This window comes from Diaphorina citri, unplaced genomic scaffold, assembly GCF_000475195.1.
Source record: "Diaphorina citri unplaced genomic scaffold, Diaci psyllid genome assembly version 1.1 scaffold1065, whole genome shotgun sequence".
Classification (NCBI taxonomy): Eukaryota; Metazoa; Arthropoda; class Insecta; order Hemiptera; family Psyllidae; genus Diaphorina; species Diaphorina citri.
This window is the reverse complement of record NW_007378494.1, coordinates 73411-87595: the sequence shown is the minus strand read 5'-3', so window position 1 is coordinate 87595 and position 14185 is coordinate 73411. Positions and strand designations below refer to the sequence as shown.

Sequence of the window (14185 nt, the reverse complement as noted above, 5' to 3'; positions counted from 1 at the left end):
ATCTATTAAATAATTCCATCTAGAATTATCTCTTAAATAATTCCTCTTTGGACAGTTCATTTTTTTTTGGAAAATCTCCTGTTTAGAGAAGTAATTTCTTCGATTAAATCATTGGTAAAGATAACTTTATTATAAAAACTTAAATATATTTAAATAAAATGAAAGGTTAAAATAAAATATGGTATTAAAAAATATAACCGGTGATTTGATGATATTTGGAATGACAGTATGAAAAGAAATGAATGAAAAAATATATAATATACACATAAAATAAAAATGAAATGCTTTAGTCCTCTTTTGATGAAAAAAAATGGACCTATATCTACCTAATAATATTTTCATCTTCTTAAAAGATACTCATAGATTCTGACCTGACTTTGTGAAGCTTCATCTCGAAGAGATGAACATCAGTAGCTTATACATATACATTCTCTTCACAGTGGGGGGGAGGGGTTTTTCTTCTTATAAGATAACCTTCTAGGTAACTCAATGACCAAAAGTAGCCTGGTAAACAGGAGGGCGCGGGTTCAATACCAGCCAAGGCTCAAGTTTCATAAAAAGAACGTCCCACAAGTTCCATAAAAAAAACATCATCACAAAAGTATCACCAAAGTGTTTGTCTCACCAACAGGGTAGACAATAAGTTTTTCTCTGTATACAAGGTGTTTATCAACTTCTCACCAACCTGTATGCATTTCAAATGGTATCATCACAACAATATCACCAAGACACCAAGGCGTTTGTCTCACCAACAGGGTAGACAATAAGTTTTTCTCTCTATACAAGGTGTTTATCAACTTCTCACCAACCTGTATGCATTTCAAATGGTATCATCACAACAATATCACCAAGACACCAAGGCGTTTGTCTCACCTACAGGGTAGACAATAAGTTTTTCTCTGTATACAAGGTGTTTATCAACTTCTCACCAACCTGTATGCATTTCAAATGGTATCATCAGAACAATATCACCAAGACACCAAGGCGTTTGTCTCACCTACAGGGTAGACAATAAGTTTTTCTCTGTATACAAGGTGTTTATCAACTTCTCACCAACCTGTATGCATTTTCATCACAACAATATCACCAAGACACCAAGGCGTTTGTCTCACCTACAGGGTGGACAATAAGTTTTTCTTCCATATACAAGGTGTTCATAAACAAAAAGCCCACTTCAAGGCTTACGTGTAGAGGCAAACAGCCCTAAAGAATAGCTTAATGTTCTATACAGGGTGTTCAACTCGTTTCTCACCAACCTGCATGAGTTTCATAATGGTACATCACAAGGCACTAGTTCCGTCTACTGTGTGGGTGAGAAACTAGTGGGCAGGAGGATACGTGACTGCATTTCCCGTATGAGGGATACGGTGTAGGTCACACACTCGTCCCACCCTGGATTTTTCTCCCATATACAGAGTGTTTATCAACTTCTCACCAATCTGTATGCGTTTCATAAAGGTACATCACAATTTCATAGTGGTATATTGTTTCCACGAAGTTCTATCTACTGTGTGGGTGAGAAACTAGTGGGCAGGAGGATACGTGACTGCATTTCCCGTGTGAGGGATACGGTGTAGGCCACACACTCGTCCCACCCTGGATTTTTCTCCCATATACAAGGTGTTTATCAACTTCTCACCAACCTGTATGCATTTTCATCACAACAATATCACCAAGACACCAAGGCGTTTGTCTCACCTACAGGTTAGACAATAAGTTTTTCTTCAATATACAAGGTGTTCATAAACAAAAAACCCTCTTCGAGACTCACAAGGCACTAGTTCCATCTACTGTGTGGGTGAGAAACTAGTGGGCAGGAGGATACGTGACTGCATTTCCCGTATGAGGGGTACGGTGTAGGCCACACACTCGTCCCACCCTGGATTTTTCTCTCATATACAGAGTGTTTATCAACTTCTCACCAACCTGTATGCGTTTCATAAAGGCACATCACAATTTCATAGTGGTATATTGTTTCCACGAAGTTCTATCTACTGTGTGGGTGAGAAACTAGTGGGCAGGAGGATACGTGACTGCATTTCCTGTATGAGGGGTACGGTGTAGGTCACACACTCGTCCCACCCTGGATTTTTCTCCCATATACAGAGTGTTTATCAACTTCTCACCAACCTGTATGCGTTTCATAAAGGTACATCACAATTTCATAGTGGTATATTGTTCCCACGAAGTTCTATCTACTGTGTGGGTGAGAAACTAGTGGGCAGGAGGATACGTGACTGCATTTCTCGTATGAGGGGTACCGTGTAGGCCACACACTCGTCCCACCCTGGAGATCGCCAGGCGCTCTCTCGCGTTTCCTTACGACTGGCGAGGTCCTTGTAGCCTGAGGAAGCAAGGGGGGGGGGACATTAGTGGTTGGGTGGAAGAGGTTAAGGAAGCGAGAACCCTACCACTTAAAATAAAGGGGGAAATGCGAAAAATCGGCCAGTTTAGATGTTTTTATTTTTATTTTTACAGAAGTTTGATACAAAGAACTGTAACTGCCAAGGTCTTATCGTCCCAAAATCGAAGGAAGACAGGACAGGAGAAACCAGCCGTTTTGAGAACAATTTCACCTGAATAGAACAAAATCAGTTTCAAGCGGGGATCAAACCCGCGATCTAGCCCTTACAAGGCAGACAAAACAAATGTTTCGAATGTTGAGCAGCTTTCAGGATAAAACCTATCAAGATATTACATACTAAGGAAAGTCAAGAAAAATGTTTCATAAATAAGTCTGGAGACTGGAAAATTTTCTGGATTGTTGAGAAACAAGATTCAAGATCCTTGGCTTTTTTGGGAATTTTTCTTATCTTTAAAGATCAACTTACACCAGAAGTGATGAACGTTGTACAGTCTGCCCACTTGAGAGAAGAACCCTGCGAAACTGGCTTTCTCCTATCCTGTCTTCCTTCTCTCTTCGATTTTGGGACGATAAGACCATAGCAGTTACAGTTCCCTCTGTCAAACCTCTATAAAAAAAAGAAAATCTTGCGCCTGTAGATTCAAGATCCTTGACTTTTTTTTTAATGTTTCTTATCTTTAAAGATCAACTTACACCAGAAGTGATGAACGTTGTATAGTCTGCCCACTTGAGAGAAGAACCCTGCGAATGCCTCATCGTTGTTTCTACGGTGAGTTATGGCTCGGGCCCAGTTGTTGCCCCATTCTATCATCGTGCCTGGCTTCAGACTGTAGGATCGGACCTGAGAACATAAAAGACTATATTTGTTATGTCGGGCCCAGTTGTTGCCCCATTCTATCATCGTGCCTGGCTTCAGACTATAGGATCGGACCTGAGAACATAAAAGACTATATACCAACTGGCTGTCTCCACCCGATCCCAACTTTCAGAGAGTTATGGTCTAAATCAGAGATTTCTAACTAGCGGCCAAATATCTGGTCTAAATAAAAATCATGTTAATAGCGAGTTATGTCAAATGTTAAAATAAAAGCATGTAAAAATCGGATACACACACTTAATAGAGGGAACTGTAACTGGCAAGATTTTAACGTACCAAAACTGAGGAGAGAAAAAACATAGGATAGGAAAAAGCCAGCCGTTCCGAGAACGTACCTTTTCTGTTTAGGATTTAATAGCGAGTTATGTCAAATGTTAAAATAAAAGCATGTAAAAATCGGATACACACACTTAATAGAGGGAACTGTAACTGGCAAGATCTTAACGTACCAAAACTGAGGAGAGAAAAAACATAGGATAGGGAAAAGCCAGCCGTTCCGAGAACGTACCTTTTCTGTTTAGGATAAAAATCCGTCCTGGGCGGGAATCGAACACGAGACTTAGCCTTAAAAGGCAGACGCGCTAATATCCGAGCTAACTAGGCTGGCAAACATCTTTAACCCATTGAAATCTAGAATTATCTATTAAATAATTCCTCTTTGGACAGTTATTTTATTTATTATTATTATTTTTTTTTTTGAAAATCTCCTGTTTAGAAGAATTATCTCTTAAATAATTCCTCTTTGGACAGTTCATTTTTTTTTGGAAAATCTCCTGTTTAGAGAGTAAATTTCTTCGATTAAATCATTGGTAAAGATAACTTTATTATAAAAACTTAAATATATTTAAATAAAATGAAAGGTTAAAATAAAATATGGTATTAAAAAATATAACCGGTGATTTGATGATATTTGGAATGACAGTATGAAAAGAAATGAATGAAAAAATATATAATATACACATAAAATAAAAATGAAATGCTTTAGTCCTCTTTTGATAAAAATAAATGGACCTATATCTACCTAATAATATTTTCATCTTCTTATAAGATGCTGATAGATTCTGACCTGACTTTGTGAAGCTTCATCTCGAAGAGATGAACATCAGTAGCTTATACATATACATACTCTTCACAGTTGGGGGGAGGGGTTTTTCTTCTTATAACCTTCTAGGTAACTCAATGACCAAAAGTAGCCTGGTAAACAGGAGGGCGCGGGTTCAATACCAGCCAAGGCTCAAGTTTCATATAAAGAACTTCCCACAAGTTCCATAAAAAGAACATCATCACAAAAGTATCACCAAAGTGTTTGTCTCACCAACAGGGTAGACAATAAGTTTTTCTTCCATATACAAGGTGTTTATCAACTTCTCACCAACCTGTATGCATTTCAAATGGTATCATCACAACAATATCACCAAGACACCAAGGCGTTTGTCTCACCTACAGGGAAGACAATAAGTTTTTCTTCCATATACAAGGTGTTCATAAACAAAAAGCCCACTTCCCCACTTCGAGGCTTAAGTGTAGAGGCAAACAGCCTTAAAGAATAGCTTAATGTTCTAAACAGGGTGTTCAACTCGTTTCTCACCAACCTGCATGCGTTTCATAATGGTACATCACAAGGCACTAGTTCGGGGAGGTTTCTTCAGACCTAGATTTTTGTCAGAGCTCATTCTCTCTTCTGCTTTCAGACTGGAAGGTTCTCTCTGCTCCCTCTCTCCTCACTGTGATATCTCCAAATATTTCGACATGATTTTTTTTCAACAAGAGTTTCCATTAGAGTATTTAAGATGACCAAGTAGTCTTTCCTATGTAACTTTTCACGAGAAATCAATCGGTGTACATGTAAGGGTTCTAGGAATGATGGTTCACGAAATATGCGCTTGTAACAAGCCAATATCAAAAAATTTTGAAAGTTATATCCACTTTTTTTTACACCAATAATTTATGACAGAAGGAGTGCTGGATAGGAGAAACCCAGCCGTTCCGAGAACGAACCTTATCTGTTTTTTGTCCGCTCCGGGTGGGAATCAAACCCGCGTCCTACCGCTTACAAGGCGGACGCGCCACCAACCAAGCTAACTAGACTTGATATTTCCGTGTTCACAGAGTTACGTCCTAGCTCTGCCCGATCCACACAGGATCAACGGCGCTGAAGAAGTGTTGCCATCAAAAATTTTGTCAAAAGAGAACGAATGTGCCATCAAATTCATACAGGGTGTCTACCAAAATGGAAAAATAAAATTCCCTGACTTTTACCGGTTTTCCAGTCCATTTTTTCCAAATTTCCAGTCACTAGACCAGCTTAATCTGGCTGGGGGACTGTCTACCAAAATGGAAAAATAAAATTCCCTGACTTTTACCGGTTTTCCAGTCCATTTTTTCCAAATTTCCAGTCACTAGACCAGCTTAGTCTGGCTGGATTTTTTTAAGAGGTTGGACAGAGGGAACTGTAACTGCTATGATCCTATCGTCCCGAAATCGAAGAAAGGAAGACAGGATAGGAGAAAGCCAGCCGTTCCGAGAACGAACATCACCAACTGGCTGTCTCCACCCGATCCCAACTTTCAGAGAGTTATGGTCTAAATCAGAGATTTCTAACTAGCGGCCAAATATCTGGTCTGAATAAAAAACATGTTAATAGCGAGTTATGTCAAATGTTAAAATAAAAGCATGTAAAAATCGGATACATACACTTCATAGAGGGAACTGTAACTGGCAAGATCTTAACGTACCAAAACTGAGGAGAGAAAAAACATAGGATAGAAAAAAGCCAGCCGTTCCGAGAACGTACCTTTTCTGTTTAGGATAAAATCCGTCCTGGGCGGGAATCGAACCCGCGACTTAGCCTTAAAAGGCAAACGCGCTAATATCCGAGCTAACTAGGCTGGCTAACATCTTTAACCCATTTAAATCTAGAATTATCTAATAAATAATTCCATCTAGAATTATCTATTAAATAATTCCATCTAGAATTATCTATTAAATAATTCCTCTTTGGACAGTTCATTTTTTTTTGGAAAATCTCCTGTTTAGAGAGTAATTAAACAGGGAGTAGACCAGATTAGTCTGGCTGGGGGACGTTAAACAGGGAGTAGACCAGCTTAGTCTGGCTGGGGGACTACAGGGAGTATATCAGCCTGAATTTTTCCTTGTTAAAGAAATAGCAAAGGTTGAGTGCAAAAAGCATCCACTCGTTAATCTTTGATAACCAAATGTCAGCCCAAAACAATCACCCTAGTTAGGGCTGATTGAGAGGCTGACGAAAAACGCCGACCCCGTCCGTACACGGGAAAAGGCGAAGAAAAAGAAGATTAGGAATTTAAATGAACCCTGTATACTCTGTTTAGACTGCTGGGGTAAAGGGATTTTTGGTTCCTATTCGGGCAGGATACACAAGGTGTAACAATATTGTACCAAATACATAGGTAAAACCTTGTTTAGACTGCGGGATTAAAGGGACTTTTCAGCCTCGTCCTACCAAGATAAACAAAGTATATTCTATTCTATTCTTGTACTCTTTTTCTACACCTTTTCCCACTCAAGTGAGGTCGGCGTTTTTCGCAAGTCTCTTCCAATCAGTCCTACTGTGCACTTCATTCTCCAGCAAGCTATATGGGGCTGGTTTGATTTTGTATTGGAATGTTTAAATGCCGAAGCAACAGCACTTGGACAACCAGACAAGAATAATACATCGGCTTTTTTTTAAGAGGTTTGACAGAGGGAACTGTAACTGCTATGGTCTTATCGTCCCGAAATCGAAGAAAGGAAGACAGGATAGGAGAAAGCCAGCCGTTCCGAGAACGAATTATCCCATCAGGATAAAGGCAGACGCGCCACCAACCAAGCTAACTAGACTGGCATATACATCAGCTTTAATAATTAAAATCCCCCTCCATTACCTCATAGATATTGGGAGCCCCGGATCTAGTCTCTATGGCAGGCCAGTAGCTAAAGGCCAACAAGTACTGAAGATGTCGGGACCGGACGGTCTGCCCCTGTTCCTTGTGGAGAACCTGGAACTCCTGAGAACAGGCCAATTATATTCGAGTTAATACCAACCATTCACAACGTTGCTCAACTCAAGTGAACCATCGGGAGGTCTGCCCCTGTTCCTTGTGGAGAACCTGGAACTCCTGAGAACAGGCCAATTATATTCGAGTTAATACCAACCATTCACAACGTTGCTTAACTTTGAGTGAACCATCGGGAATTGCGGCATTCAACGTGCTTTCACCGCTTGCCGACACAGAAGATTAACTTTCGCATTGTTAGTCAGAACCATAGAGCTACAAGTATGGCCAGCTGATGAGTTCTGATAAGATCGAAACGTGTCTTGGGCGGCATCAAAGTGTAGACTAAAAATTACATTTTACTTGGCGTTCTAGCGAGTGGTGATAGTATGTTGGACCACTTAAGTTGAGCAACGTTGCGCGTGGTTGGTATCCGGATGGGTGACCATCTGGACAAACTGTGCCCCACTCAGGCTGGGTGAGGAGGTGGATAGTTTTGCACCGAATGGTGGGTAAACATTCTGTCACTATAAGACGTGGTGCTAAACCTCTATGAAACGAACTTTATCTCATACAATATGGTTTCTTTCAGTGCAATAGTCCTAAACTAAAGTGGCGTCCACACAAGGGATTGGTATTGGTAAAGGTAGGGCCATCGGCTTTAATAAACGCCCTTGGTCACTGCAACCTGGTTAGATCTTTTGTGACAAACAAGGGATCAGAAAGAGATCACCTCAACATACCTGGTTTTGTTTCTCCAAAATAATTAGGACCAGAGATATAAGTGTTTTTGTCTGGAAAAACCCTTAGGTGGGCGAATAAATGGTACACTTACCCTATGTGAACTGTAGACCTCACTCAAACTAACACTCAATGTTTATCTACCATGGTAGCACCTGTTGCTACGCATTTATATTACATAGCTACTCATTTTCCTCACAAGGCTGAGTGGGCCCCGCAACAGCCAGTCACAAAATCAATCATTTGCACAATACAAATTTTTTCAACACCACCGGGAATCGAACCCGGGTCTCCCGCGTGCAAGGCAAGCGCAGTGACCACTACACCATGGGAGCTAACTTCTCATTTTCCTCACAAGGCTGAGTGGGCCCCGCAACAGCCAGTCACAAAATCAATCATTTGCACAATACAAATTTTTCAACACCACCGGGAATCGAACCCGGGTCTCCCGTGTGCAAGGCAAGCGCAGTGACCACTACACCATGGGAGCTAACTTTACATGTAATTACCTTCACAGGAGAGGCTACACTGATGTTCGTGAAGAAGGACAACCGGCAGAAAGCCATCGAGATGGTGTTGGAGGTGGTGCGACAACTTCCCACTGCACCGGAAGCTTACAAAACTCTGGCAACCATGTACGAGGATGTGGGCGACCTGGCAACGTCTATCAAAATGCTACTGATTGGTAAGTCACTAGTGATGTGTTTGCCCCTACACTTAAGCGTCAAAGTGTTTTTTTTTTTTTTGTGTGCATATAGGTAGTCTTATAAAAATTTTAATTGTGTTAGCATAAATGCTTGTCACAAATATCATTCCTCGCTTAATATACTACGCTAAATTTCACGATTTGACTTGGACTCGAACCACCAACCTCCAGATCCAGAGTCCACCGCGCTAACTACTGCACCACTGAGGTTGGCGTACTTATAGTCTTCTAAATAATATGATGACTGATGACATTTGGAAGGGCTGTAAGGGACCAATTTTCCAAGCGAGTTCTATAGTTCGTACAAACTTAACTCATCCTTTAAGGCTGTTTGTCCCTATACCTAAGCCTCAGAGTGGGCTTTTTGTGTATGTAGTCTTATTAAGGACATAAGGAGCCAAGTCAAAACAGTTTAATAAATAATAGGATCACTTTTATGAACCCATTAATGATTTTGGAGGGGATGTAGGGAGTAGGGACCAAGTTCCGCATGCTGTGACACAGACCTTTAGAGTCCATTATAGCAGATGTTTGATCATTATGATTTAAGGAATAGGTAAGTAGGTAACTAGCTGAGTAAAAGACTTTTTCAGCTTTAATTAATGGTGAGCCACCATGCTGTTTAGATTCATCTTGACCTTTGTGTTAATGTGTAAAATTATAAATAGGTTCAACAAAAGAAGGTTCAAGAAAAGTACAGACAAAAGTATTTATTCAACAAACACCTTAGAATAAACAAAAATTTGGATTGATTCCAATACTTTCTCATTACAACTTGTTTTTCACTTGTCAGGTGCTCATTTGAGTTCGGACAATGCCGAGGAGTGGACCCGGCTCGGAGCGCACTTTGAGAAGGTTGGGGACCAGAAGCAAGCCATCAGTTGCTTGTACAGGTCACCTATATTTCTCATCCTTTGCTTTTGAAAGTGCCTTTACAATAAGTTTTATTGTAAAGGTACCAAGGTAGTCCAAACGGTGTCAAGAACATTACTATTGTTACATTTTATTTTGCTTTCACGAGTAAGTCTGGCTTATCAGTTTAATGTCTGATCAATCAAAGTAATTAGGTGTGGTGTAGGTAATGTTTCCTAAATCAGACTGTATTGTAATTTCTTCCAGGGCTTTTATCTCATTTGTGACATTAATAAAAAGTGTTCTCCAATATTTTGCCAATCCCATGATTCTTTATTCTTGTTTGTTTGAGCCAATGGCAACAACATGTGAAATGCATCAGCTCCCAATAGTTCACTGAAGTTAAGCATGGTTGTGTGAAGTTGATTTACAGATGGGTGACTGGGCAAATCACATGCTGCTGGCTTTTCCCAGCCCACTCCTGACTAGGGGAGATAAAAGGTGGGTAGATTGTAGCAAAAACTGGATGATAGAACCAATCACTAAAAACCTTAGCAGTTATACAGAGACATTAAAAACTGCTTGAAGAGGGAGGGATCTTGCAAAATTTAAACTAATCTTTTTAGAAAAAAAGGGGAAATTTTGACTATGTCCATAAAACCATAGAAAAATAAAACCTCATTTCAACCAAGTAAACAACTGGAGCCAGCCTAGTTAGCTTAGTTGGTAGTGCATCTGCCTTGTAAGCGCTAGGCCACGGGTTCAATTCCCACCTGGGGTGGATTTTATCCTGATGGGATAATGTTTGTTCTGGGAACGGCTGGCTTTCTCCTATCCTGTCTTCCTTCTCTCTTTGATTTTGGGACAATAAGACCATAGCAGTTACAGTTCCCTCTGTCAAACCTCTTTTTTAAAAAAAAAGTAAACAACTGATGCTTGGAGATGTTAATCAACAACATGCTATGTCCTTCTCCTATCCTGTCTTCCTTCTCTCTTTGATTTCGGGACAATAAGACCATAGCAGTTACAGTTCCCTCTGTCAAACCTCTTAAAAAAAAGTAAACAACTGATGCTTGGAGCTGTTAATCAACAACATGCTATGTCCTTACACAATACAATAATACTTACCTAGGTAGAACGTTCACATTACTCCTCAACAACAAATGTAAGCTTCCAGTCATTTTTACAGACACCATGATCCCTACAACCTCTGCTCGATATGAATTTCAAAGTAGACTCCTTACACAATACAATAATACTTACCTAGGTAGAATGTTCACATTACTCCTCAACAACAAATGTAAGCTTCCAGTCATTTTTACAGACACCATGATCTCTACAACCCCTGCTCAATATGAATTTCAAAGTAGATTTAGTAGATGCCGTCTTACAAGGGAGTTGAAAGGAAATCCTAGGAACACCAAAACTACCTGTGATCAGAAACAATGCAGAAGTGTTTTGTGAAAGGTGTTTTGTGTTATCAAAATGGAATACTGTAATGAACAGTTTCAAAGCTGTTATCACTGAAACACTTGTTAATTAAAAATGAATGACAAAAAAGTCCATCGGTGATTAGTGGTTTTCTTAATTATCAATTCCTTATCAGTTCACTTGTTTTCTTTACCGGTTTTCTGGCACCTCTCTTCTACATCTACATCTCCTTCACAGAAATTACGTAGATGCCGTCTTACAAGGGAGTTGAAAGGAAATCCTAGGAACACCAAAACTACCTGTGATCAGAAACAATGGAGAAGTGTTTTGTGTTATCAAAATGGAATACTGTAATGAACAGTTTCAAAACTGTTATCACTGAAACACTTGTTAATTAAAAATGAATGACAAAAAAGTCCATTGGTGATTATTGGTTTTCTTAATTATCAACTCCTTATCAGTTCACTTGTTTTCTTTACCGGTTTTCTGGCACCTCTCTTCTACATCTCCTTCACAGAAATTATTTTGTGAAAGGTGTTTTGTGTTATCAAAATGGAATACTGTAATGAACAGTTTCAAAGCTGTTATCACTGAAACACTTGTTAATTAAAATGTATGACAAAAAGTCCATTGGTGATTACTTTAGTGGTTTTCTTAATTATCAATTCCTTATCAGTTCACTTGTTTTCTTTACCGGTTTCCTGGCACCTCTCTTCTACATCTCCTTCACAGAAATTACAGAACAGAAAAATAAATTTAATAAATGGAAATAGGGAAAACGAAAAAAGAACGAAAAATAAAAAAAAATATAAAAAAAGCATTGAAGAACTGATAAGAAAAGTCTGGCCGGCAGCTGTTGCCGGCTTCTTTTGGCTTCACTTTAGAGCTTGCGTATTTATTTTATCCTCTGCGGTTGAACCTCCTTGAGTGCAAGTACCGGCCCGCGAAAATTTTAAAAATCTGTTATTTAAAAAAAAAAAAAAAAAAAACAAAAAAGGGACAAAAAGGGACAGAGGGAAGGAAAAAGAAATAAATAAATACAAATACCTACTTAGTTGAAACTAAAATTAAGGACCTTTTTTTACCTAAATAGCTAGCTAGGTACCTACTAAAGTAAAAGAAATTATTAGTTTTCTTTCATGTGTAAATTCATCTTTGTATCAAAAGCTTGCTTGAATTCCTTTGATTTTTATCTGGACATTAATCGTGTCTACTGGCACATTTGATATCTTGTCAAAATCACAATGGACACTAAATCTGAGGCTATGGACTACGAAATTGAAGAAATCCTTAGCACAGAGCATGCTATGGAGTTGGATCTACCAACTGAAAGTATAGAATCTGGTAAGTATTGCAGACTATAGGTAGGTAGTCTGTTATTAGTAGACTAGTTTGGTAAGTAGACTAAAGACTGTTTTTGTCTGGCTGAGGGACGTTAAACAGGGACTAGACCAGCTTAGTCTGGCTGGGAGACTTTAAACAGGGTGTATACAAGCCTGAATTTCCCTTGCTAAAGAAATAGCAAAGGTTGAGTGCGAAGGCCATCCACTCGTAAAATTCTGTAGCCAAAACCAAATTTCAGCCCAAAGCAATCACCCTAGTTAGGACTGACAAAAAACGCCGACCCCGGAAACATGGGACCGGTTTGACAGAATGAACTGTAACTGCTATGGTCTTATCATCCTGAAATCAAAGGGAAGGAAGACAGGATAGGAGAAAGCCAGCCGTTCCAAGAACAAACATTATCCCATCAGGATAAAATCTGCCCCGGGCGGGAATCGAACCCGCGGCCTAGCGCTTTCAAGGCAGACGCACTACCAACTAAGCTAACTAGGCTGGCTCCCTTGCTAAAGAAATAGCAATAGTTGAGTGCAAAGGGCATCCACTCGTAAAATTTGTGTCAGCCCAAAGCAATTGCCCTAGTTAGGGCCAATGAAGAGGCTCACAAAGAACACTGACCCTGTCTTTACACAGAAAATGGCAAAGAAAAAGAAGAAGTTAGTAAGCTTGGTATTAGAGCCCATTCCCACTTGTCATATAAAAAATAAGAATATATATAGTAATATACAATAATTATACAATATGAAGGTAAAACTTTGAATTAACTTTATTATTATCACCATTATCATTATTGTTAGTCTTCTAAATAATATGATGACTGATGACATTTGGAGGGGCGTAAGGGACCAATTTTCCAAGCGAGTTCTATAGTTCGTACAAACTTACCTCATCCTTTAAGGCTGTTTGTCCCTACACCTAAGCCTCAGAGTGGGCTTTTTGTGTATGGAGTCTTATTAAGGACATAAGGAGCCAAGTCAAAACAGTTTGATAAATAATAGGATGACTTTTATGAACCTATTCATGATTTTGGAGGGGATGTAGGGAGTAGGGACCAAGTTCCAAAGTCTAAAGTTCACTAATCCAACTTGTTTTTCACTTGTCAGGTGCTCATTTGAGTTCGGACAATGCCGAGGAGTGGACCCGGCTCGGAGCGCACTTTGAGAAGGTTGGGGACCAGAAGCAAGCCATCAGTTGCTACAGCAAGGCGCTCAAACAAGATGTATCCCGGGTAGATATTCACGATAGACGTCTGAGACTGTGTGATGAGATTGGACTGAAAAATCGAGGCTTTGTTCTTGCAGGTATGTACCAAAGTTCCACTCAAAAGGAACTAGCGCTTCTCTTCTCACGACTTTACCTTTAGCCACAGGTCGCTTAAATTTTGCAGAAATTTTCCATAATTAATCATGATCAGAAGTATCCGCGGACCGGATCGAGAAATGTACGGTTTGGCTGCTATTTAACGCACAAACCTTTGAAAAAGCTCAAAAAGAGTTCGTAATGCTGAGGCTTTTAGATTTCAGCCAAAGTCGCTCGAACTTGGCACAGCGATTCGATAAATTATGTAGTTTAAAAATATCCTTGGGCCCTGTTTCCAGAAGGTACGGTTCGGCCGTTATTCCGGATCAAAGTTCCGCTATTTAGGGCTATACAGGGAAAAAGCTCAAAAAGAACTAGCGCTTCTCACGACTTTACCTTTAGCCACAGGTCGTTCAAATTTTGCAGACAGCTTCCATAACTAATGACGATCAAAAGTGTCCGCTGGCCGGACCTCGACAAATGTACGGTTTGTTTGTTTGTTTTTTTTTTTTTTTTTTTTTTTTTTTTTTATTTTTTTTAAAAATAAGGGGGGGGTTTTT

The 14185-nt window shown here is 39.6% G+C and overlaps 2 protein-coding genes and 4 long non-coding RNA genes across 6 annotated transcripts in view; 3 read left to right on the top strand and 3 right to left on the bottom strand.

Annotated features, from left to right (window-relative positions):
- Positions 1–50: 50 nt before the first annotated feature.
- On the top strand, positions 51–1520 carry LOC113469410. Its single transcript, XR_003392839.1, has 2 exons — positions 51–662; positions 787–1520. It is a non-coding gene; the product is annotated as an uncharacterized LOC113469410 (long non-coding RNA).
- Positions 1521–1825: 305 nt separating this feature from the next.
- LOC103514008 (protein NipSnap) lies at positions 1826–8186 on the bottom strand. The gene is made up of 5 exons (XM_008478874.2): positions 8175–8186; positions 7999–8010; positions 7145–7267; positions 3059–3206; positions 1826–2344 (listed from the first exon to the last, which is right to left on the bottom strand). The coding sequence occupies exons 1-5, from the start codon at positions 8184–8186 to the stop codon at positions 2196–2198; spliced, it is 444 nt and encodes a 147-aa protein (XP_008477096.1). The 3' UTR covers positions 1826–2195.
- Positions 3331–6215, bottom strand: LOC113469409. The gene is made up of 2 exons (XR_003392838.1): positions 6037–6215; positions 3331–3577 (listed from the first exon to the last, which is right to left on the bottom strand). It is a non-coding gene; the product is annotated as an uncharacterized LOC113469409 (long non-coding RNA).
- A 331-nt stretch (positions 8187–8517) lies between the features above and the next one.
- Positions 8518–14185, top strand: part of LOC103514007 (general transcription factor 3C polypeptide 3-like) — an 18487-nt gene continuing 12819 nt past the window's right edge. Inside the window, exons 1-3 of the mRNA XM_008478873.2 lie at positions 8518–8681; positions 9496–9583; positions 13518–13558. Of these exons, the coding sequence (XP_008477095.2) occupies positions 8528–8681; positions 9496–9583; positions 13518–13558 (283 nt within the window). The 5' untranslated portion in view covers positions 8518–8527. The remainder of the gene's footprint in view (positions 8682–9495; positions 9584–13517; positions 13559–14185) is intronic.
- LOC113469407 lies at positions 10683–11503 on the bottom strand. Its single transcript, XR_003392836.1, has 3 exons — positions 11230–11503; positions 10835–10838; positions 10683–10790 (listed from the first exon to the last, which is right to left on the bottom strand). It is a non-coding gene; the product is annotated as an uncharacterized LOC113469407 (long non-coding RNA).
- LOC113469408 lies at positions 10817–11772 on the top strand. The gene is made up of 2 exons (XR_003392837.1): positions 10817–11021; positions 11520–11772. It is a non-coding gene; the product is annotated as an uncharacterized LOC113469408 (long non-coding RNA).